Source organism: Nannospalax galili, unplaced genomic scaffold (genome assembly GCF_000622305.1).
Source record: "Nannospalax galili isolate Female #2095 unplaced genomic scaffold, S.galili_v1.0 scaffold155, whole genome shotgun sequence".
NCBI classification, from domain to species: Eukaryota; Metazoa; Chordata; class Mammalia; order Rodentia; family Spalacidae; genus Nannospalax; species Nannospalax galili.
Window position 1 is genome coordinate 9587832 of NW_008339923.1, and position 25286 is coordinate 9613117.

Genomic DNA, 25286 nt, shown 5'->3' on the forward strand with positions numbered 1-25286 from the left:
TTGAATTAAATGACATTTTGATTAAATGAACATTTTATCCAAACATGGGAAAATACTCATTTTTCTCACTAGCCCATGAAACGTTCTCCAAAATAGAGCATATAATAGGACACAAAGCAAATCTTAACAAATACAGGAGCACTGAACTAATTTCTTGTATTCTATCTGGCCACATTTGAATAAAAATAAACAGCAAGATGAACTGCAAAAATCCACAAACTCATGGAGACTATACAGCACACTATTGATTAATAAATGGATCATGAAGAAATCAAAAAAGAAATAAAAAATTCTTAGAGCTGAATGAAAACAAAAAAAACCCACATATAACCCATGAGCTAGGACAAAAGGAAAACCAAGAGGGAACTTTGCAGCTGCAAGTGCCTACATTAAAAATTCAGAGAGATCTTGGAGCTGGAGAGATGGCACAGCAGTTAAGAACACTGGCTTCTTTTGCAGAGGACCTGGGTTTGGCTCCCAGTACCCACATGGTAGCTAACAATCATCTATAACTCCAATTCCAGGGGAATCTGATACCCTCTTGTGGCTTCCAGAGGCACTATATGCATAGGTGCATTTACATACAGGCAAACAAAACACTCATACAAATAAATAAAGATAATAAATAAATAGATAGACAGACAGACAGACAGACAGACAGATAGATAGGTCAGTGAGATCTCAAATAATTCAATTACGTGTCTTGGAAAATGAAGAACAAATCAAACCCCAAACCTGCAGACAGAAAGAAATCAAAATCAGGTCAGATATTAATGAACTAGAAATGGAAGAAAAAATTACAAAGAATCAATTAAACACAGAATTGGGTTTTTTTTGAAAAGCTAAAGAAGACTCACAAATCCTTAGCCACACTAACAGAAAGAGAATAGAAGACCCAAATTAAAACTAAAGATGAAAAGGGAGACACTGCACAATATACCAATGCAACTCCAATAATCAGTAAGATATACCTTAAGGACATTACTAAATCAAAATCTGAATTTAAGGGATGAATTTCTAAGTGTGTACAACCAATTAAAATTAAACCAAGGTGAGATAAACAATTGAAGCCAACCTATAACAAGAAATAAGATTGTAATATTAATTTTTTAAAATAATCTTCCAAAAAGTCAGGAGTGGTAGCACATGCCTTTCATCCCTGCACTCAGGAGGCAGAGGAAGGTGGATCTCTGTGAGATGGAAGCCAGCCTGGTGTACATAGTGAATTCCAGGCCAGCTGGGTCTACAGGGAGACCCTCTTTGTCTCAAAGAAACAAAAACAAACAACAAAAAGTCCAGACCTATAAAGAAGTACTACCAAGGTCTCTCAAATTATTCCATAAAAGGAAGGAGTGTTACCAACATGCATTTACAAAGTCAATATTACCTTGACACCAAAACCATACAGAGACTCATCCACACAAATTATAGGTGAATCTCCTGGGTGAACATAGATGCAAAATTTTCCAATAAAATACTCGCAAATCAAATTTAAATCCCATGATTTCTGTATATTAAATTGCATTTATTGATTTTGGTGTGTTGAAGCATCCCTGTATCTATGAAATGAAACCAGTTTGACCATTATGAATTTTTGTTGAGTATTCTTCTTGTTTTTCATTCTTGATTTTTTTTACCCATTTAGTAAAATTCTAGCTATAGGTTTATTGGATATATACTCTATTATGCTGAGCTTTCACCTCTCTATTCCTAGTCTCCTCGGGGTTTTTATCACGAAAGGATGATAGACTTTGTCAAAAGCCTTTTCTGTGTCTATTCAAAGAACTTACACTAAAATCAAGAACAAGTCAAGGCATCTACTTTTTCCACTCTTGTTCAATATAGTGCTTGAATTTTTAGCTAGAGCAATAAGGAGATACACACAGGAAAGGAAGAAGTCATAGTATCCACATTTGCAGATGATAAGATTCTAAACAGAAAACCCCCTAAAGGCTCTACCAGAAAACATTTATATCTGATAAACACATTAGAAAAGTGGAATGTTCAAAAATTATCATATAAAATCAAGAGCCTTCCTATATAGCAATAACAAGTACGATGGGAAATAAATTAGAAAATCAATCTTATTCACGATTGCCTCAAAAATTACCTTGAAATGGATAGGACATCTACATCATATCCCCTCCTCCCAAGATTCAGGAATAATTGTGGAAGATGGGACGGAAAGACTGTAAGAGCCAGAGGCAGTGAATGACCACAGTGAAACGGTTTCTCAGACACAACAGGGCAGTTGCATTTATGAACTGACAGAGGTTATGACAGGATGGAGACCTGTACAAGATCAAAATCATGGAGGAGGGAGTGAGTTATGAAGTCCCAGCCCTAGCTGAGGAGCTATTACCAATTCATGGATGCTGGAGAGGGAAAACTAGCTTTCCTCAAGGAAGCAGCCTCCGAGAGACTACCCATGATCCAGCAGATGACCCCAAACCCCATGCACTGGCAGTACTAAGTGAACTTAGTGGATTAAAAAAAATGAAATTGGGAGGGAATAGTGGTAGAGGGGATATGGGAGGAATTAGAGGGGAAGGAATGGAGGGTGGACTTGATCAAAACACATTATATGCGTGTAAGAAATTGGGGCTGGAGAGATGGCTCAGTGGTTAAGAGCACTGGTTGCTCTTGCAGAAGACCCAGGTTTGAGTCCCAGCACCCACATGGTGGCTAACAACCATCCATAACTCTAGTTCCAGGGGATCCAACACCTTCTTCTGACCTCCCCGGGCACTGCATGACACAAGTACACTTACAAACATGCAAGCAATACACTCATACACATATAATAAAAATAAAAAATATTTTTAAAACCCTAAATACAATTTTTAATTACCTTGAAATTAATCAAGGAAGTGAAAGACTTCTATAATGAAAACTTTAAAACATGTACAATAGAAATTGAAGAAGATGTTAGAAGACAGAAAGAGCTCCCATGCTCATGGACTAGAAGACATGAAGTTGCAAAAATGATTATACTATCAAAAACAACCTACAAATTCAATCAAATCTTCATCAAAATCACAATGCATCTGGGCATGGTGGTGCATGCCTTTAGTTCCAGCTCTCGGGAGGCAGTCAGGTAGGTCTCTGTGACATCCAGCCTAGCCTGGTCTATACAGTGAGTTCCAGGCCAGTTACAGGAAGACTCTGACCCCCCCCCCAAAAAAAAATCCTAATGTCAGTCTTCATAGAAAAAGAAAAATCTTAAAATTCATAGATAACCTCAAAAGTTCCCAGATAATCAAAATAATCTTGAGCAAAAATAATAATGTGGAAGGTATTATCTCATTTCAGGTAATATTACACAGCCATAGTAACAAAAACAGCATGTTACTAGCACAAAAATAGGCACATAGATCAACAGAAGAGAGGACCCAGATATAAACCCATGCACTTTCAACCACCTGATTTTTTTTTTTTAACAAGGATGCCCAAAACACACATTGGAGGAAAGACAGCATCTTCAACAAATCGTGCTGGGAAAACTGGACAGCTACATGTAAAAGAATTAAAGTAGATCCTTATTTCTCATTCTATATAAATTTGGCTCCAAATGAATCAAAGACCTTAATGCAAGACTTGAAACTCTGAAACTTTCCAAGGGAATATTGAGGAAAAACGTTTCAATCAAAGGCATACATTAAGACATTCTGAATACAACTCTGGTCATTCAGAAAATAAGGCCATCAATTAACAAATGACAAGTGAGTTTTCATGAAATTAAAAAGCTCTGCACAGCAAAGGAAAGTTAATAAGTGAAGAGACAAGATTGCATAATGGGAGAGAATCTTTGCTAATCATGCTTCTGACAGATGATTATTACCTTCAATATACAAAGAACTAAAAAGACCATAACAAATCAATGAACACAATAAATGGGCTAATGAAATGAACAGACTATTCTCAGAGATGAAATGCAAATGTCCAATAAACATAAGAAAAAAATGTTCAACCTCATTAGCCACCAGAGAAGTATAAATTAAAGCTACATTGAGAGTCCATCTCACTCCAGTCAAAATAGCAGTCATTAATGAGATAAGTACAAGACATGCTGGTGAGGGTGTAAACCAAAGAGAACTGTTATTCATGGCTAGTGAGAATGTAAACTTGTCCAGCTCCAATGGAAATCAGAATGGAAGTTTCTTAAGAATCTGAAAATAAATCTACCATATGACCCAAATTATACAACACTGAGTTACTATCCAGGTCAGCACGTTACAAGGACGCTTGCATATCAGTGTTTATTATAGTACTAGTCACAATATGAATTCTTGTTCTATGTTATGGAACCAACCCAGGTGTTCAATAATAAAGGAAAGAATAAGGAAAATGTGGCCTATACACACAGTGGAATTGTTTTCAGCCATAAAGAAAAATGGTATCATTTGCAGGAAAAGGATGGAACTGGGGATAATCATATTACACAAATTATGCTAGTCTCAGAACAATAAACAGCATGTGTTTTCTCTCATATGTAGTTCCTAGATTTTAGATAGATACATAGAATCATGTATGTATATATGACATAAAAATAGAAGAAACCTATGTAGGGGAAAAGGGGAGAAAAGAGGGGCAAAAACAGGAGGGAGGAGATTAAGGTAGGGGATGTGGTCGACTTACAATGTATACTTGTGGGAAATTGTCCTGTTGTAATACCATGTACAATTTACATACACAATGAAAATAAAACAAAAAGTTAAAAAGACAAGTGAACATTTCTTTCAAAGCTCTTCTCTGTCACTCCTGTTGGACAGTACATGACAACTCTGATTCTTCCTGGTATACACCTGATTCTTACCTTTGGAGACTTTCATAAAAGAGTCTCGGAAAAGACACTACTAAATTCAAAACTAACTGAGAGGCCAGCTCTGAAGAGGAAGCAGCTAGCATCAGACAGTAGGTCTTTCAAGCCAGGCCAGTCTTCAAGCTGCTATAGGAGAAGCCACCTTGGAGAAAAGTCTAAAGTTCTGGCAAGCAGTATGAAGTTTCCCCCTACCTCTTCATGTTTTATCTATCCAGCCAACCCTCAACTTCTAGCAGAAAACATGCCCAGGTGATTCATCATCCACAGTGATGTGCACAGGACTACTGTGAAGAGATTGAGAGAAAAACTCAACAGTTGCTTTGTTGGGGAACACAGGCTGGGTTCCTATGAGCCTCTGGCTATATTGTCATTGACCTGTCAATACTGAAAATTGGTTTTTGTGTGTTTTGCTTAAAGGAAACTTATTTAATGCACCTTATTGATTCACTAAGATAAGCTGGCGCAGAACCAACTACACTGTTATGCAGGCCTGAACACAAAGATAGCACTTAGCCTTCTTACACTTTGGAGGGATAGATAGTTCTCTAGTACCTCATGTGATGGGGGCGGTCAAGTCAAAATGTGAAGACATCTAACAAAGAAACCCCCACAAACGTGTGAAAAATGTGGCATCCAAGAAAGTAGGGCATTACCTTGTAGCATATTTGCATTACCACAATACAAACACTACAAATGTTTTTAAATTTCCTCAACAGCCATCCCCTAATATTCTCTCCTCTTTCCAAGTAACCAAGTTCCCTATTTTTCAGCAAGAGCATCAGGCAGCTCAAATTTTTGTGTTTCTGTGCACATCTGTAAGTGACTCTAAAGGCACTTCAAATACTGATTTGAACGTTACATAAGAATTTTAGCAGGGATACAAATTGATATATATATATACATATATATATAATCTATGAATGATGACAATTAGCTGTATTTAGACCTCAGACTACTTTCTGTAGAATTAAAATTATACCCTAAGATTACTCACTACACAGTGAATTTCTGGATTATAATGGCTATCTCTATTTTTCTCTTGTTGTTGCATTATTAGTTCCCAACATACTATAGATGCCTCAAGAGTTTCATATAAAGGAACAGACTGACATTCTGTCATTATGTATTCCTCTCTTCCTGTGCTAAGTTGCTCCCTCGATAAATGTGCAGGGCTGTGCATTCAAATTGTGTCAAGGTGTTATACATAAAGTCAAAAAGTCAGCAAGTTTCTGACCACAAATATTTTTAAATTTCCCAGGCAACCACTCCCCAATCACCTCCCTCCTTCCAACTCGCCAGTCCCCCATCTCCCAGCACAAAGCCCCACCACACCCAGTTTTCAGAAGCCTGGCTCCTTATTCCCTGCTGTGTGTGTGCTGACCTATACAAAACCTTTGTGAAAGCCTAGCATATGAATATTTGATGAACAGCATATGCTTCAGTGACAGACCTGGTTCTGCTATTCAAAGACTGATGCAGCCTAGGCATCACCTTGCCTCTGATCTGTGCTCACTCCGATGAACCAGGAGAGTGTTAATAAACCCCCATTTTCATGAAAAAGCTGATGGCACAACTTTCATTCTTGACCACACCTAGCTGTCAAACAAATTTGGTGATAAATAAGTAATTAACCCATAGCCTAGGCAGTAGCAAATCACCACGGAAGAAGGGCAGGAGGCATCACACAGCAGCAGAGCAGTGGCCCCACCCCACCGGCTCTCAGCGTTTGCTCTGGCTATGCATCTCTAGACGCAGTTCTGCTTACTCCTCTGATGTTCCCAAAGTCAGGCCTAACATCCGTCTGACTTTCAGTATGTTAAGAGGCAGCTAGGGCTCATCTCAACCACTTAGTCCTTGGGGAACAGCTGCTCTAAAGCAACTGGGACCCTCCCAGACAGGGGCCTGCAGCAGGTTTCACTATGCTGATCCAGACACGGTGGTGCTGGAGGAGGGAACTGAAGGGAAAACTAGGCCAGGAGGTTGAGGAAGGTGGAAAGATGTTATGGGCACCTAGGGGAGGACAGGAAGGCAGAGCGTCATCTGAGGAAGGTGGGAGGAAGACACAGTTTCCTGGGAAGAAGTAGAGAAGGGACATGAGGGACCATCCGAAGAAGGTAAAGAGGAGGCACAAAGCCACTTGGCACAGGTACAAGTTCTCTTTCAGAAATTATTTATTGTTCTAATGCATATCCTTGAAACACTCTCTACTATTTTCTGCAGGGTCTGGCCATCCTATGGACTCTTCAATATCCTAGTTCATGCAATTCTAAACTAGAACATTTGTTTTTATCAACAAAACAAGAGTCTGAATTCATCCTTCACCTACAGTCTTGCTGAGGCCCTATGTAAAGTGTTGATCTGTGTGGCCATGCTGCCCTGACAAGGGTTCCCAGGGACCCCCTTACTCTATGGTTTCTTTAGCACCACTGTGCTTGACATCAGAAGATGAACACTAATATGCAAGAGCTGCTAAAATGCCAATCCAGTCATGGGCAGAGACCCCTAAGACAGAGCCTTGCAGGTGGATGCTTTATTGGGCACGTATTCAGGACCAGCGGTAGGAGGGAGGGGGCATGGAGGGAGGAAAAGTAATCCAGAAGTTGGGACATTAGTCAGTATGGCATAGGGGCCAGCTGATTCTCACTGAAAGCTCTGGAGTAGAGGGAGTCCTTCAGAGATGGCCCGGAATGATGCAAGGGTACAGGGCTGCCAACCGCCCCCCCCAGCCGCCCCCCCCGCCACCAGTGATGACTCCTGGAGATGGAAGCCACACCAACAAGCAGGGGGTGGGGGGGGGCTGTGATGGGATAGACCCTTTCAGTCAAGATGTACACAACTGAGAGTTCTTGCCAACAACACCCCAGACAGAGGAGGGACAAATTTCTGGGTCTTAAAGCCTGAGGGATCTAGGATAGCATTCACTACAATAAGAGTGAAGACATTCCCATTAACAAGTAGAGGACAACTTTGCCAACTGTCCTTGTATTTGAAAAGAACAGTTTTCATTTTGTAAATACCATGTGCCACCCCCATGCTGCTACAACAGTGAAGAGGTTGATATCTGAGGGTAACATCTGTTTGCAAATTCCCAAAGAATCTCTGATAATGGCTAAACAGACAGCTATGGAAGAAGATAAAATCATCTCACAGGAGCTTGCATGTGGTCCTGAATCCATACACTCCACATACCCCAGGCCTTCTTCCTGTGAGATCTGTGACCCTGGAAAGGGGCTCCAGGCCAACTCCCATGAAGGCCTCTGCTGGGCCTGGGTGTGGACAGCTGTTACTGATTGGGTAAGTGTCCTCCAACAGCTTGGTTCGTAGTCCGTAGTATTATTTGGAGTTGGTGGAAAGTTTAGGAGATAGAGCCTAGTGGAAGTGAGATTAATGGGCACATGCCCTTGGGGGGACCCTGGGATTGGAAACTTCCTGTCTTTCACTTTCTCTCCTTGCTGTCATTAGTGACCAGTTTCTCCTGCCACATTCTCCCACCATGATAAGCTGCTTCATTTCCTAAGAGCAACATAACCAACTAACTATGGGCTGAAATCCCTGAAATTGTGAGAACCCAAATAAACCTTTCTTCCATGTAAGTTGATCATCTCAGGTATTTTGTGACAGTGACAGAAAGCTGACTAGCACAGCACAAGCCACCATGATCAATATCATATGCCACGTCTTAATACTTGACAGCCCTGTTCTAGGCTGTCAGAGAAGACTCTGAGTACCTGTCCCCAAATACCTTGTTGAGTACATAACAGTAGCAAGCTGAAACACAGACAATGAATGTAAGCATAATTAATTGAAGAACCATGCTGGATAACTTCACTTGTCAGCTTGACATGCCTGAAAACAAGAAACCTTGATTGGGGAATTTCCTTTATTAGGTTGGCCTGTGGGTACATCCGAAAGGCATTTTCTTGACAGCTAGTGATGTAGGAGGACCCAACCCAATGGGGGTGGTTCCACTCTTTGGTGGAAGGCCCTGGATTGTATAAGAAAGTAATTTCATCACAGGACAGAGAAACAAGACAATAAGCAGTGTTCCTCTGTGGTCTGTGCTTCAGTTCCTGTCTCCAGATTCCTGCCCTGAGTTCCTGCCTTGATGATGGACTGTGAGCTCTAAGTCAATAAACCTTTTTGTCCCCCAAGGGTTTTGTGGGGTTTTTTTTGTCATGGTGTTTATCACAACAGCAGAAAAGCAAATCAGGACAAAACCTAAATGAAGTAAAGAAGGGAAGGAAGGTTACCTTCCCACCTGTCACATTGAAAGGATTGTGTCGATCTTCTGGTTCACTTTAGATACTATTTAACAGCACTTATTTGGTGTCCCAAAGCAAACAAGTGCATGGCTTATACCAGCATCCACTCCTGCTTAGGACTGAAAAACATGCTAAAATTCAGTTTAGAGTCCAATAACAGTCTACTTGTAAGTTCTAATGCAAGGAGAAGACATGCAAAATTTCTTACTTATTTTCACTCCACTTTTATAAGAACAGCTATTAGAACGAAGAAAGTGCCTGCATGGATCACTGAATTATTTATCTTAGAAGTGCTCACTCATTGAATCAATTTTTAAACTGTTAGTTCAGGCATTATTCAATAGGCTCTATGTGTATTTCTTATTTGAAAAATAGAAATAATCATGATACCTATCAGCCAGGGTGTGTAAGGACTTCAGGAACTGTGTGGACAGATTGGCATCTTCACATGGCAGCCAGGGAGCACTAGGCAGCCTGCTTATTCCTCTTGCAGTCATTGTTAGCCTTGTCTGAAAGTTAAGTGGAAGACTTTTGTTTTGTTTAGCTTTTATCTTAGCAGTTATTCCACACAAATCTGTCCAAGTGGAAGTAGATGGATATGTTCAAGAGAAATAGCACAAATGATGCACCCATCCTGGCTACGAAGCAAATCAAAAGAGTATTTTCTAGCCTTTGAAACAAGCTAGTTTCAAAACTGAAAAAATAGGAAAAGCAACTCAAAAGACACATTAGTAAACCATCTACCATTGAACATTCTTGAATGAAAAATGAGTTTTAAGGCTCAGAGGAGGAGCTAGAGAGATGGCTCAGTGGTTGAGTGCTTGCTTTTCTTCCAGAAGTCTTGAGTTCCAATCCCAGCACCCACATCAGGCAGCTCACAACCTGTAACTCCAGTTCCAGGGATCGGATGCTTGGCCTCTGCAGGCACTGCATGCACGTGGCATATATACATACACAGATATGCAGACACACATATACATAAGCAAAAATAAATCTTTAAGAAAGTCAAAGGAGACCTATAATTATTTTCCTTGTGGTTTTGATAGGAAATGCTCCCTGCTAAAAGGCTATTGAGAGGTGGTTGGATCATTATGGTGCTAACTTCAATGAAGAAGTAGGAAGTGGGGTCTGGTTGGAGAAAGTAGGTCACTGGGGCATGACTTTGCAGATTATATCTAAACCTGTCCCCCTACTGGTTTCCAGGAGATGAACAGCCTCCCATACTGCAGCTTTCATCACCATGATGCTCTGCTTCACTTCAGGCCCAAAGCAATGGGGCCAGCAGACCATGGAGTGAAACCTCTAAACTGTGAGCCAAATAATGCTTTCCTTCTTTAAATTATTTCTCTTGGATATGTGGTCACTGCAACAGAAAACTAAAAGACTTCTCTAAAGCTAATTTATATCTACTAAACACACATCATAGCCCTAACTAGTCATCCGTGAAGGGCGAGACTCTGAGTCTTCTATCCAGGAACGTGCCAGACTCTTTGGCAGACATGGAAAACAGGAATCTGTGAATTTTAGTAGCTTGCCCAATAGCATGCAGTCAACAGGTGGTAGAAGTGTGTTGTGTGGACAAAGGGCTATCTTGTTCGCCTTTGCATGTTCAATTACCTAACACAAGACCTGACGAGGAAGATGTCAAGAAATCTTTGTCAACAGCTAAACATAATCATCATAGTTAGAAGAGACAATCAACAAACTGGTATTAATTCAAATACACAATACACTGTAATAAAAAAGGACAGCGGTAAAAAAAAAAAGATACAATTTATCAGAGTCGAATAAAATAAAGTACTTGGGACTTCTGAAATTTTTATACTCATACACTAATCTGATGCTTCCTGAGCTGTGAATTACATTAACTGTAAGTCCTTCTGCCTGCCTGCGTGTTGCACATCAAATTCACACCAATAATGGAATACATCTGCGCCATCCTAGAAAAGATCAGAAAACCTGAAATGCCTATAATTGATTTTAAAAGTGAAAAACCAACATTTAATTACTTTTGTTAGCATTCTTTCTGCTGGCAGGCTGATATTATTGATGATAAACACTTACCTAGTAATTTATCCAATTAAATATTTTCTTGCCTTTGGCTTTATTATGACATAATAAAACATTGTAATAATAAGCCTAATGGTCTAAAGACTATTTATAACATAAACCAGATGCAGGTTTTTAAAATCTCTGCTACTATTTCCGTTCTGATGTCCAAACACGGCTTTACAAGTTACAGACCTCTTTAAGCAGGAAACCACACTCCACTTTTCTTTTCTCAGGGAGCTATGGTGATTCTGGCTAAGTGTACCTCAGGTCAAAACCTTGGGATAAGCACTTTGGATGTTTACTTCAGGAAGAGAGAGAGAGAGAGAGAGAGAGAGAGAGAGAGAGAGACACAGAGAGAGAGAGACAGAGAGACAGAGACAGAGACAGAGAGAGAGACTATAAGATTATATAAGATTAGCACAACTTCCTCCTAAGGTAGGACTCCCATTCAGTGTTATATAAAATAAAACACACTTTTCCATCATCCTAAGATAACTTTGACAATAGTTTACAACAGTTACGTTGGCCTGCTAACAATTTCACCTGCTCTTGATTGTCTCCAGAACACAACAAAGTCATTTCTCACCCGTTTCTACTCCTGCCTTCTGCAACTGATACAAGAGATCCCAACTAGCAGGAAAAACTGTATCAGTAATAATAACGTTAGGGTGCAAATGCAAACAAGTGAATCCAAGGAACTGCTGTCTTTCTCCAAATTACAACAACAAAAAAAATGTTTAAAAGGAAAAGCTTATTCAGAGACTTACTTCTTTCAAACTAAGAAGATAAAACACCTCTATAAGATCACATATTGAAAAACATTTTCAGGGTAAGGCCTGGAAAAGCCAACTGTGTAGTTCTGTTATTCCTGCTTTGACAATCTTACTGACATCAGCAAAACTCTCCACTTCCTGGGGTTTGCCTCCTCCACAGAGAGCTGCCACCATCACCGAGCACAGAGCACTTGACGTCCCAGAGAGGCTCCAGAAGTCCTGTCTGACATCCACTGTGGGAGTAAAGTTTTTAATGAAAGACCTGGAGACTGGGATCTGAGGGGGACACTGAGGCAGATGGTCTTTTTGGGTAAAAGTTCTATGGACAGACAGACAGCTAGCATGACAGGGACTCTGAGGAGAGTTCAGGCCTATGTGGCAGAGAGGAGGGGCTAAGTGTGCAGGGGTAGGTGGTACCTTCTTACAAATTTAAGAGGAAAGAGGAGGTTCCTGCTCCCTGCAGGCAGCAGGAAGGGGAAGGTCTTCCATTCTGGGGTAGAAAACCTTGCTAATAATGTGTGACTTAGAGTATGTGGGGGAATGAGGAGGAAGGGCACTGTTGTTGAGATATACCCACTATGCAGGTATGGGGTGTGTCATCCTTAGCCCTCTGATGTCTTGGAGTCTGGTAACCTGAGGTCTGTAAACTTATGTGGAGAAGAATTAGTATGCCTGCCACTCTCCTGGAATCCGGACACCTGGAGACTCTGTTAGGGGACCACAGATTCACAGACAGGCTGTCACTGGGGGGCTGGGGGGAGCAGGCTTGTCATTTCCTTACAGCACCATAAGGATAGACAGTAGAAAGAGGCTGCTGTAGGTTGACACCATCTGCTTAGTCACTACCAACACTTACATATGCCCATGACTTCCACAACATTCACAACAAAGGATTCCAGAAGGAGTATGGCCTTGGTCAAGAGGAAAACATTGTTCTTAAAAATAACTTAGATAATGGCCAGCCCTGTCCCTTACTAGTGTGTATGTGACATAAGCATCTCATATATGAACTCTTCAGATGATGATTCTTCTAAGTGCTTGGAAAATAGCTGATGCTGTTTAGGAAGTGACCCCCCAAAATAAATGAATCTCCTTCGAGAGGGAAGAGTAAGAGGCTCTCCCTTCAGTGAGAGAGAACACATATTAGCAAAGATAGCTTGCTAGAAAAATAAGCAAGCAGACAGAGCAATTTCTAACATGCAGCAAGTACGACACTGTTACTAGATGTGTGCTTCCCTCCCCAAATTGTGGGCACATAACTGATAGTACTAGAGCTGTGATTAATTAATCAAGAGTCTATAGAAGGATTTCAAACCACCCTGTGCTGAAATAAATTGAAAGAGACACTGTACTTTGAACACTTATAAAATAAACAAATTTAAAACTAAGACTCTGGACTGAGAGGTGTGAAAATGCAACAAGCTGTTGAGAAAGAGCGGGTAGGACTGAGGAGATAGACCACAGTGCAAGGAGAAACACAGGCGTGTTTCTTGGCTATCAAGCTATCACCTTCCTTATCTCCCTTGTGGTTTAGCAGGCCTGTAGGAGTTTCAGCTTGAAGCTGACTTCCAAAGAAAAAACATAAAAGACTTCAGGCCCTGTACCTGTGAAGTGAATGGACTTAGAGACAAAAGGGCTCTTCTAGGCCCAGAACAGGTAGGGGAATCTTCCACATACCCTCTTGTATAATCCCTAAGATTCTGCCATTTCAAAACTGGAGGATCTTTGAAACAGAACACTCAACTTTTCTCCAGCCCAGACTTTAATAATAATAGTAATAATAATAATTAATAATAATAAATCTGTGTCTGTATAACAGTGTAATTTGTAAGCAGCCTCTCCATGTGGAGAACAGAGGCAACGGAAGCAACCTGAAGGTGCAATGAGGCAAGACCGGAAGATGTGGGAGAATCACAGAGACATGAGAAGGAAAAGGAGTCCTTCACCCAGAGGCCTGGTTGTGGTCTCATTCCTTTACCCAGATGTTCTCTGGGAATATCAAACAAGACTCTTTGTTAGCTGTAAAGATACCCCACCATTCTCCATTCCTGGGGTCTTTATGGATTGTAATCTTGTCAGGTGCCACTCAGGAACCACCCTGTGATCTCACTTACATTCCTTAGCAACCCTTTGAAAATGGTAACTTCAAACCCACTACAATAGTAACTAGGACTCTTGTCAAGACAACCAAGAGAAGCCTACACCCATACCTTTCTGAGTCTCTCTGACTTCTCTTTCAACCATGATGCATATATTAAAAATATGTGTAGAATGCTTCATATTGGCTAGTCATGAAAGTCTTCTCTGTGTCAAAGCCATAAATCCCAGGTTTGTGTGAATTATGAACCCTAAAAGTTAGGAATGCCTCTCAGTCTGTTGCAAGTGACAGTGCGGAGCTGTGCCTCTGTCCCTCTCACTGCTGACACAGTCAACTTCCCACTAGGACAGGGCCTCTTGAACTTGCTCACAGCTAAACCTATGACTCTTCAGGCCTTTGTCTCAGAGTTTACATAAATTGTAAGATGACCTAGGCACGGTGAAAGAAATTAGGTTCTTTCTCTTCCTGGCCCAGCCCAACTGCAAACAAATCCACTGTTCTTTACCAATTTCTATGCCTAACATGGATTATGAACCCGAATGCCCAGTAGCAAAAGGAGGATGAGCCCATCCAGTCTGTGGGGAGGGCTCTGTGCACACATGGAAGGTCTTTATGATGCAGATGACAAGGGAAAGCCGGCTGGTTGAGGTAGTGCTCAGGCTTACTGGGCCAGTTAGGAATTGCTTAACAGTGGAAAAAGCATTAAAAACAGTGTTGCTGTGGTGCATTCTTGGCATGTTAAGTAGATTTTCAAGCACAGAATGGACATGCTACTTCTATTCTGTCTCCTGACAGGAGTTAATGTGATTAATAATATGAGTGATTGGAGTGAGTACCTTGTACAAAGTAAATGAACCCATGCCTAGGCCACTACTACTAACACGCTCCAGGAAATGAAAATCCCAGTTGGACCTCATGGGCACTATTCATTTTAGCCATTCTGGAGTCAACTAGTGGCTGGCCATGCTGTCATCTCACCTGGATGTCTCATCTGATAACAACATGTGAGATCACATGTAGCCCATGTACATTGTGACAATAGGCATATTTGTGTGTGTGTGTGTGTGTGTGTGTGTGTGTGTGTGTATCAGCAGTACTGTTCTCATTCAAATCAGCCCCAAAACTCCTTCATGAAGAACAGCAACCTTCAGACATGACTTGGTACTGACTGTTCTACCCCTGTCTTCTGAAACTGACAGGGCTGATTTAATCACCAGTTTTTTCCATATTGAGCTCAATTTTAAATGCTACACAAGTCAGACCCATCTTACTGGGTCAATAGTTTGCCTCCATGTAGCTCATTCAGGAAAAACTCTCCAGGCAGGTACAAAGGAGTAACTTGAAATCAATTTAGAAAAATAACAGGGTGGTAGAGGTAAGTAGGCACCTTCCTAAAACAATTACAGCAAAGAAAGTTCCCCTCAATCAGCTGTCTGGAATCCAACGTGTGAAAAGGCCACTTCAGTCAAGTGCCACCGTTTCTTCACCTCTTCATCCTCTGAAAACCTCAACACTGTGCCTCATGAAGGACAGTCTTTCAATTAACATTTGTTGAAAGAAAGAACCAGTTATACTTACTGTGATCCATTTGTTTATGTAATGTACACATATGCCATCAATCCACACCAATATCGATTACAGTATCTCCCTTAAGTAGGCTCATATTATCTTTCCAGACCTGTGTGCTCAGAGCCAAATAGCTATCAGTCAACATGTATTCATTAACTAACTTTCCTTGTAAAACTCCAGAGAATTTAGCTCTGTTCAGGGCATGTGTCAGAGTACCAGAGAGGCCAAGAGCTTTGCACACAGTGTCCTGGGCTTGCTGTGAACCCACCTGGAACTCAGTCTTTACCTGCAAATGAGGATTTCAAAGAATTGTTTTTAATAAGACAGTACCTCCCTCAAAAGTTCACTGTGAGAATCGAATGAATCAATGCATGTAAATAATATGATGTACTTAAAAGACAGTGCTGTGGGCTCTATGTTAATAGGCTAATTAACCTGAATATTACTTATTATCTAGGAGCAACATGTTAAAAAACCTTGGAGATCACATAACATTTGCTGATATTTCGAAAGCACTAGTAGAATCTTTCAGTTGACTAGTGAGAGTCATGCATATGAGAGATTTCTAAATGTCAGATCCCTGAATCTAGCATTTACTCTGACATTGAAAGTATTAATATCATTAGTCAATATTTATTGAGCATTGACTGTGGCTTTCTTCCATATCATATGTTTTAACACTTATTTCAACTCAAACAAAATAAACTCTCTCACCAGGCTGACCAATACATTGTCCTTAGTATGTCATGCAGCATCAGAAACCTATTATGTATCTGGATGGTATATAATTAATTCTATGGTACTTGAAAATTTTAATGGAGGGTCATGTCAGTCCTAAATCAAAGCACTCTGTGAATAGCAAGAAAACACTCATTTCCTCTCCTGCAGTATTACATGCTTATTGTAAATGGATGTGTAAAACGTCTTAGTAGTCTTGATGTCTTCAATTACAATCCTCTGATCCTAATTAAACCTAAAACAGCAGTGTCCCAGGGCCTGTTGTACCCTGAGCATCTGTCTCCAGAGGACCTCTGTACACAATAAACTGTTCTATGTTTTTGCTGTTTCAGAGATTGTGGTGAGAGTAGGATTGAAGCTGTGATCGCAGGTGCTTCTCCAGCACTAGACTCTGGGGATACATTGGTTCATTCATTCCGTAAGTATTTATTGATGGTCTACTATAGCCCAGGGACTGGTTTGAGCCCTGGAAAGATGACAGTAAACATAACAGCATATCCTTGCCATTGTGAAATTTATGCACAAGAAGGGAAAGATACCCTTAATAAATCTAGAGTGAGACATCTAACATCAAGAGATTTTCACGCCTCATGTTCGCTCATTGTCCAGTGAATGACATGGCAAGGGATGTTTATTTTCAACCTGTGGTTCCTCACCTCATGGAAGACATGAAAAACAGAAATGTCGGAGAAGCAGTAAGAGTTGTGGCGAGAAATTCAAGGCTAAGGAAAGGGGCTTTGAAGAGAAGACCTGTGAACTTGCAGGATATGTTAGATGGTAAAGCCCTGTTATCTAAGGGGTAAGAGGCAAGGCTGGCTGAAGTGGTAACTTCAGAGGTGGCTTGTGACTGCAGAGGCAAGGGCTTGCAGAGGGAAGTAGCTATACACAGACCATTGTAGTCCACTATGTATGGCTGTCACAAAGTACCTGAGACCAGGTAATTTATAAAGAAGTCTATTTGACTCTACTTCTGGAGGCTAGAAAGTCTACAGCATGCTCTCTGCATCTGAGAGGCATCTGGTGATTGCATTGCTGTTGCATCACATGGCAAGACAGAGTAAGCATGCCAGCTTAGACCTCTCCTTCAGAAGAAGTTACTAATGGCATCTCAGAGGCCTCACTTCATGACTTCATCCAATCCCGATTGCCTCCCAAAGACCTCACCTCCAATCATCATCAATGCATGAATTTGGAGATTAAAATTTTAATACATGAACTGGGGGCAGGGGGTTGAAACTGTAGATTTTACAATGGCAGATTAAAGGTACCATGTGTGCAGAGAGAGAGAGAGAGGGAGAGAGAGAGAGAGAGAGAGAGAGAGAGGCTCTCCTGGAGCTGACTTCAACTCACTTTGCTCAAGAAGGACAAAGAAAGGTAGTCAGCATAGGACCCAGGATACCAAATAGCACAACACACAATGCAAGCTCAGGATGTCCTGACACCACCTGTGCTCATATCTAAGGAGACAGCCCAGCCAGGACAGCAGAAGCCCAGGTAGGTATTTGGACAGAGGATGAGGAGCCGGGGAAAGATGAACCCCCTTGAATCACAGTGCTTCCCCCCAGCTTCCTTAGGCAGGGGCTCACATGGGAAGAAGCCCAGGTTTTAAGTAACATGCATAGTTTTAGCTTCCACACTGACTGTTCTGAGGCTAGTTAGTGTGCTCATCTGTCCAGAGGAAATGCTGCTATCAGTGAGTGAATGGAGTAGCTCTGCAGAGTACTCAGAGTTTGACCTAGGTACAGGGGACAGACTGGCCCCAGGGAAGGGTGCTCAGGAATAATAGGGAGAGAAAGAGACCAGTTAGCTGGCTGGGGTTTTGAAGTCCAGGTCTTACTATAGATTGTTGGCACTAATAACTTCATACATGCAAATTTTGAGAAAAATAAAACTGGTTCATAGCATGAAAAATAAAAAAGGGAAAAGAATAAGTTAGGGAAGAGATTTCTAAGCGGGTGACATTTGAGGTAAGTCTGAACTTTGGAAAAAGACCACCATTCAAAATCCAAGGAAATGCATTCCAGGCAGAAGGAATTGCAAAGCTTTGGTACATTTTTGCCGCTACAACAGAATATCAGAGACTGGGCAATTTATAAAGGACAGAAATTTGTTTATAACGGATCTGAAAGTCAGGAAGCCTAATAGCATGGCACAAATAATTGGCCCAATCTGCATTCTGCATGCTGTACAGTGGAAGGAACACATGAGGCAGACTCGCCTTTCTATTGAAAGGCCCACCATAGCGTCCTTAATCGTTCAACATTTTTTTTTTTTTTTTTTGTCTTTTTGAGAAAGGCTCTCCCTGTAGCCCTTGCTGGCTTGGAACTCACTATGCAGACTAGGCTGGCCTTGAACTCACAGAGATCCTGTCTCTGCCTCACCAGTGCTGGGACTAAAGGCATATGCTACCATGCCCAGCTCAGTTCTACCTTTTTGCACTGTTACAATGACAATCATACTTGGCATCATGTGGAGGGGACATTCAAACCATGGCATACGCATTTGTCAATTTAAAATTGCATGAATTCTATAGCTAACTACTAACTGTATAATGGATTTATATTTTGTTTAAACTTCTATTTGTTCATCTGATCCTCAAAAAGCCTCATAGTCCTGAAGAATATAGATTTCCATTTGCAAAGAGGGAAAACTTAGCCACATGAACTGATATCTAAATGAGTCCACTGAAGACCAGGCTTGGAGCCTCAGAGGAACCTTGGCTGTAATACCGTGTGCCTTTGGACTTCAGTGCTGAGGCCATTTTTGTCTCTAAGCCTCAGCTCCCACATCCTCTTCCAAGCTCCAAGCCTTCCAGCCTCACCTGTGCCCTGCTGAGTGAGCATCTTCAACAGTGTCCTTTGGACCTGTACTACAATGAAATTACTTGGCAGTGCACCTGAAGCCTTGCCTTCCAGGGAGCAGGACCCCATGGTTAGGCTGAACGGTGATGGCCTAGAGCTGCCATGACCCCCTGTGACCTGGTAAAAGGGAGAAGCTTACATAAGGTAACTTCCTTCAGTCATCTCAATGGGTTCTAAATGCCACTCAAGCCCAGGTGTTTAGGGTACAATCCCTAGATAGGCACTATTGAAAGGTGAGGAAACGTTTAAGGTTGGAGGTCTAATGGAAGGTCATCAGGTACTAGGAGAGTGGCCTCAAAGGGGGCTGTATGTTCTCTGTAGAACCCACTGCAATGGGTCTATCTGGCCACTGACAAAAAGCTCCAAAACTTTGGGCTAAAATATACCTTTCTTCTTTGTAAACTATTTTTAGTTTTTGTTATAGTAACAGAGAGATAAACATGGAGAGCCATCAGCAAGTCCCAGGAAGAGACTTTACTGTGAGCTATGCCAAAAAAGTTAACAAAGGAAGGGGCTCTGCCAACCCAAAAGGGAACACCAAAGTGCCCGCTGTGCAGGGCATTTGGGAAGAGATTCTGATAGAGAGGAACGCCTCCAGTAGAAAGCAGCCTGGAGCAGCAGTTGAGAGCACACATCCTTCAGAACTATCCTTCAGCCCAGTGAGAAAAAGGTGAAGAAAGGCATCATCTCTAACCCTGTACATCACGAGACACTGGAAAACCACAATCCATTTCCTGGAACTGCACCTGAGTGAGAAGAAGGCTAGCAATATTTCCACAGAGATCCATTGTTTGACTTGTGAAATTCTACCAGCATTATCACTTTTAATACATTTCTTGCATTAAATTTTCATTTTTAAAATGCCTAGTTATTTCTGATTTATGGTGGAACCCCAACTGACACAATCCTACTGGATAATTCCACATTTGATGATCTAAGCCATTTAATGAATGAAGTACTTATCCTTCAACAAACCCTTCACAGAGTTACTTGAAGGTGACCTCTAGTCTCTGTTGACCGTTGTTGGTTTAGGTTGGAAACACTGCTTTGAGAAAGAGCTACCTGACAATATTATAGACTTCCCAGGTAGATAGGAGTTCCTTACACCACCTATGTAATGAGTCACATGGACAGATGACATGGCTGTTGCAGAAGAGATTCCCTCACTAGCTGCTGGGGTGTGTGTGGTCATTCCTAAAAGCTCTTTCAATTCTAGAATTCTTTGACTGTGTATCTTTCATTTCTTCCTAATCAGATAATATCCATGTGCTATGTATAATGAGTCTCTAAGCAGTGTTACACCCTCACATTTGTGTGTGTGTGTGTGTGTGTGCGTGTGTGTGGTGTGAATCAGTGGGGGTACTAGAGTAGAATATAGGCCCCCATATATGATAGGCAAATTCTCATCAGTGAGCTAGCTGTACCAGCCCCACCTTAACTTTTAAAAACAAAAGTTTTAACATTTTAGCATAGAACTGACTACAGATCCTCCTTCCTCCACACACAGCAGGTAAGATATGGTGAAAGCACCATTCACCTTCGGATAGCCTTCATCCTGCTGAGGGCATCAAGATCAAATAGTTGGAAATTTCTAACCTAAATAACTAGAATGTTCCATTTGAGACACAGTCAAGGATTACATTAAAGACAGTACTAAGTTACAGTGTTCATGTTCCCCACACACTGGGCACCTTTAAGAGAAAGCATGATCATACAAGCCAAGATACACATTCATCCAAGTGGAGGGACAGGTACAGAGCATCCTAGAGCAGTTGCTATATGTGTGCATCTCATTTCTAGTTCAGCGAGTCTATATTAGTACAGCATCCTGGCACAGCATAGTACCTGCCTCAGCTCCTGGGACCAATTCAAATTCACTTGTGGATTTGAGCACAGACTCTGTGGGAGCCAGAGTGCAGAGCTTGCTGAGGACCCTTTCAGTTTGCCAATGCACATGATTCCTGAGATGTGGTTATGAACCCAAACTTGCAATATTCAGTGCATTCGAGCCCGAGTCTCCCCGAAAAGCTATGCTGTTCCACTGTGGCAGGTATAACCTGCACAAATTGAATTCACACAGGACCTTATACCATCCAGGAAAATCTAATCTAATTTACCTGTAAATGCAGACTCTAGAAATACACGGATTTTGAAACCCAGGAAAAGCAAACAAACATGTGACAGCTCTTCTCACCGCCCTCCATCTGGATTACATAAGCAAATAGATGAGACTATGTTGACTATCAGTCATACTTCCTGGTGCTGAAGTACAGGAAAGAGGGAAATAAAGCACCAGGATGCTGCTTCCGACACAAGTGTGTGGGTTTCTCGGGAGCATCTGTTTTTCCCTCCTCTTCTGAAATGATCAGCATTCACACACACACACACACACACACCTGTGTAGTCCTTTGTGCACTGGCTTTATAACATTTCGTTCAGGGTATTTCAGCACCTGGGGGAGATTTGTGTTTCGTTTCTGATATTATGTTGCATCTATCTCTTCCCTGATAGCTTCAATCCCCCAGCGTACTGGACTTAGCCCAGTGGACACTTCTAAAACTGCCATGTATTTAACGATATTGACATTAGGGAACAAAAGGAAAATTCAAGGGCTAAATTCACCCCTGAAGGGGGAAATTCCAGTTACCTGGTCTTTAGATAGAACAAGAGCCTACAGTGATCTAAAAGCAACAGGCAGTTTAACTGAATTTTTAAATTAAAGTTCTCATTTTGAAAAGTGCTGTATTCTAAATAATGATGAAACCTTTCTTTGAAGCAGGAGATCCAATACCTGAAACAGTAATTGCATCTACATGCTATAATCTTGTTTTTGAGACCAGAAATAATTCCTTGTTGAACTCCTTAGAAAGAAGCTGTGGTAGGTAGAGTCCCATAAGCCCTGGATTTGTGATCTGATAAGGATTTGCATGAACTTCTACTTCTACAGGTTTTCTGAGCCTATTAAATACATAAGTAATTCAAAGTGATTCTCGATGTTCTTGGGACAGGAAAAAGTGTGGCAAATATATTCCTAACTATGTACATAAATGATCAAAGCATGCTTCTGAAATTTGATAATCAATGAGGACAAGGAGGAAGATGGAGTCATTTGCTGCTCTGTGCGTACTGTGGTCTTCGCTGCTTCTCCCAAAGACCAGATCACTGACAAGGCAGTCACCACAATGGCCTTTCCCATGCCACTGAAGGTCAGGATGGACCCAATTTCCTTTTCGTTTCATGGAAACACACAGCTATTTCATGTACCTACAGCATTTGGCACAGTCCATATTTCTTGCAATGACAATGTGTTATAAAAAACAATTGATTTCATCTAACTCAGTGGAGATTCGTATTTCGTATTGGAAGAATGCCAATTAAATAAATTCAGAAAGCAGAATGGCCTTCCTAATTAGCCCCTCTGAAAACACACTTACTCTTCTTTCCTGTGTCGTGAGGTTCTTGCAGGGGAATGAGCTCAGACCTAAAGCTTCACAGGAACCCACTTTAGACACTGTGCAAGTAGCCATTCTCTTTCATTATGCCCTTGAGGTGTAGCTAGGAAATCTCAACTGAAGTAAAAACAAGGAATGGCCAGGCTTCCTACACGGCTCTTCCACCAAGTGGCTTAGATAGAGCAGATACTGCTCTGCCTTTTCCAATTACCATATCTTCCCCAATATTTAAGTGCATATTCCAATTCAGTCACATTACATGCCTTAGTTCATTGATAATATTCTCAGTCTTAACAAGCCACGACATTCCAGACAGTCCATCACGTTTGCTAGTAAGCTACATTAATAATAAGATAATTGTCAATGATCACACAACATGAAATATGTATATTATGATATAAAAACACAATGTTAGGAGGAAGATGACGTAAATGTATAAAGTTTTATTAGAAATTGAAGTTCATTGTTATCAGACTTGAAATAGATTGCTATGGTTATAAGATGTTTTCCATAAACTTACTGGGAGATTGACTGTGTAAGCGGCAAAAAATATGTATCACAAACGAGTTCTGTTCCACTCTGCCTGACAGTGGTTACAATGTTGGACATCCACTCTCTGTTGAACTACCCCTTCTATACAGATAGTATCTTTCCCATTGAATGAAGACAAATTTCAGGAGTGCAGAAAAATATATCAAAACCACATAACTCTATTACGGAACAATGAAGCATCTTACCTTGCATTGTTGCTTTCGTTGGTTCTGAGAACAGAGGAATGAGCAAGAGGTAGATAAGGTAGACAAAGGAGAGTCCATTGTACCGGAATGCACATGCTGTGTTGGGGAGAGGGAAGAGAGGGAGACTCATTAATACTAGCAAGCTAACACAACAACAGTACGGACGATGCTATCAAATATCACTGAACTGAATGGTTTCACTTCCTAAACAGATACCTCATTCTCAAAGCAATAGAGTGGTCTGTGCTCATCATTATACTGAGTAGGATGTGAAATAGAAAATTAAAATACTTGGTCCCTGCTCTTAAGTTCTAACCAAGAAGTATAAAGTTGAGAGAATTAGCTACATTTATAATTAATAAAATAATTGTTAACACATACAAAATAAAATATGTAAATTATGATATAAAAACAATGTTAGGAGGAGGATGACAAAAATATATGGGTTTTTATAAGCAGTTGAAGTTACATTGTTATCAGGCTTGAAATAGACTGTTATGGCTATGTTTCCCTAAACTTAATAATACCATAAATCAAAACACATAGTAGATTTATCAAAAGAAAAAAGTAAGAAGTCAAAGGCTGCAAGTGGACAGAAATCATCATCAAAGTAAGACAGAAAGAAAGAACAAAGTGTTTTCCTGGACAGTGAGAAAACTGAACAAAATGGCAACCGTAAGTCCTACCTGTCGCTAAGTACCTTAAACACCAGGGCATCAAGTTCTCCAGCCAAAAATACAGAGTAGCTTAACAGATTTTTTTTTTTTAATCTATAAGCTGCCTACAACAGGCTCACTTTTCATTTAAGGACAGAGAGACTGAGGGTGAAAGGATAGAGAAAACATGCAAAGAGAATTGACCAAAGAACAGGAGTAGTTATATCTACAGTCCGTAAAACAGACTTAGGTCAAAAACCGCAGAATAAGGCAATAAGGTCATTATACAGTGATAAAGGGGTTAAACTTTCAAGAGGATATAACAGCTGTAAGTATATATATGTACCCAATATAGAAACACCTAAATATGCAAATGAAGCAGGTACAAAGGAAGAGACAGGTTATAATACAATAGCAGTAGGGGATTTAATGCCTCGATTTCATCAAGGGACAAACTATTTTGAAAGAAAATCAATAATGAAATGTGAGTCTTTAAAAAAGAGCCTAATACACAGATTTCAGCTGACAGCATAACACACATTACATAACAAACCATGTTTAAAAAATGGAACAAAGGGTGGGGGGATGGAGAGATGGCTCAGTGGTTAAGAATACTGGCTGTTCTTGCAGAAGACCTGGGTTCAAATTCCAGCACCCACATGGCAGCTAACAACTGTCTGTAACTCCAGTTCCAGGGGATCCGATGCCCTCTTCTGTCCCTCACGGGCATTGCACAATACGGGTGCACTTACATACATGCAGGTGGTACACACATACACATAAAATAAAAATAATAAATATTTTTTTAAAAAATGGAACAAGACTAAAATCTTATCAGATATCATTACTGACCATAGAGTCAAGAAACTAAATCAATAATAGGAGGACTTTTGGAAAATTAGCAAATAAATGGGAATGAAAACATATGCTTCCGGGACTGGAGAGATGGCTCAGTGGTTAAGAGCACGGGCTGCTCTTGCAGAGGACCTGGGTTTGATTCCCAGAAATCACATGGTGGCTAACAACCATTGTAACTCCACTTCCAGGGGGATCTGACGTCCTCGTCTGACCTCTGCGGGCATTGTACAACACAGGTGAACTTACACACATACAAGCAGTACATTCATAACATTAAAAATAATAAGAAAAAAAATATTAAGAATATGCTTCTGAACAATCAATGGGTCAAAGAAGAAGGTAGCAGGGAGATGTAAAAACACATTGAGGCATAAAAACAGAGGACCAAAAACTACTCTCAAACTTATG

The 25286-nt window shown here is 40.8% G+C and overlaps 1 protein-coding gene across 2 annotated transcripts in view; it reads right to left on the reverse strand.

Annotated features, from left to right (window-relative positions):
- The window catches only part of Piezo2 (piezo type mechanosensitive ion channel component 2), a 442859-nt gene that overhangs the window by 335307 nt on the left and 82266 nt on the right, over positions 1 to 25286 (reverse strand). For both annotated transcript variants that reach the window (XM_008834681.3, XM_029564318.1), the window contains exon 2: positions 23365 to 23460. In XM_008834681.3, the coding sequence (XP_008832903.1) occupies positions 23365 to 23460 (96 nt within the window). The remainder of the gene's footprint in view (positions 1 to 23364; positions 23461 to 25286) is intronic.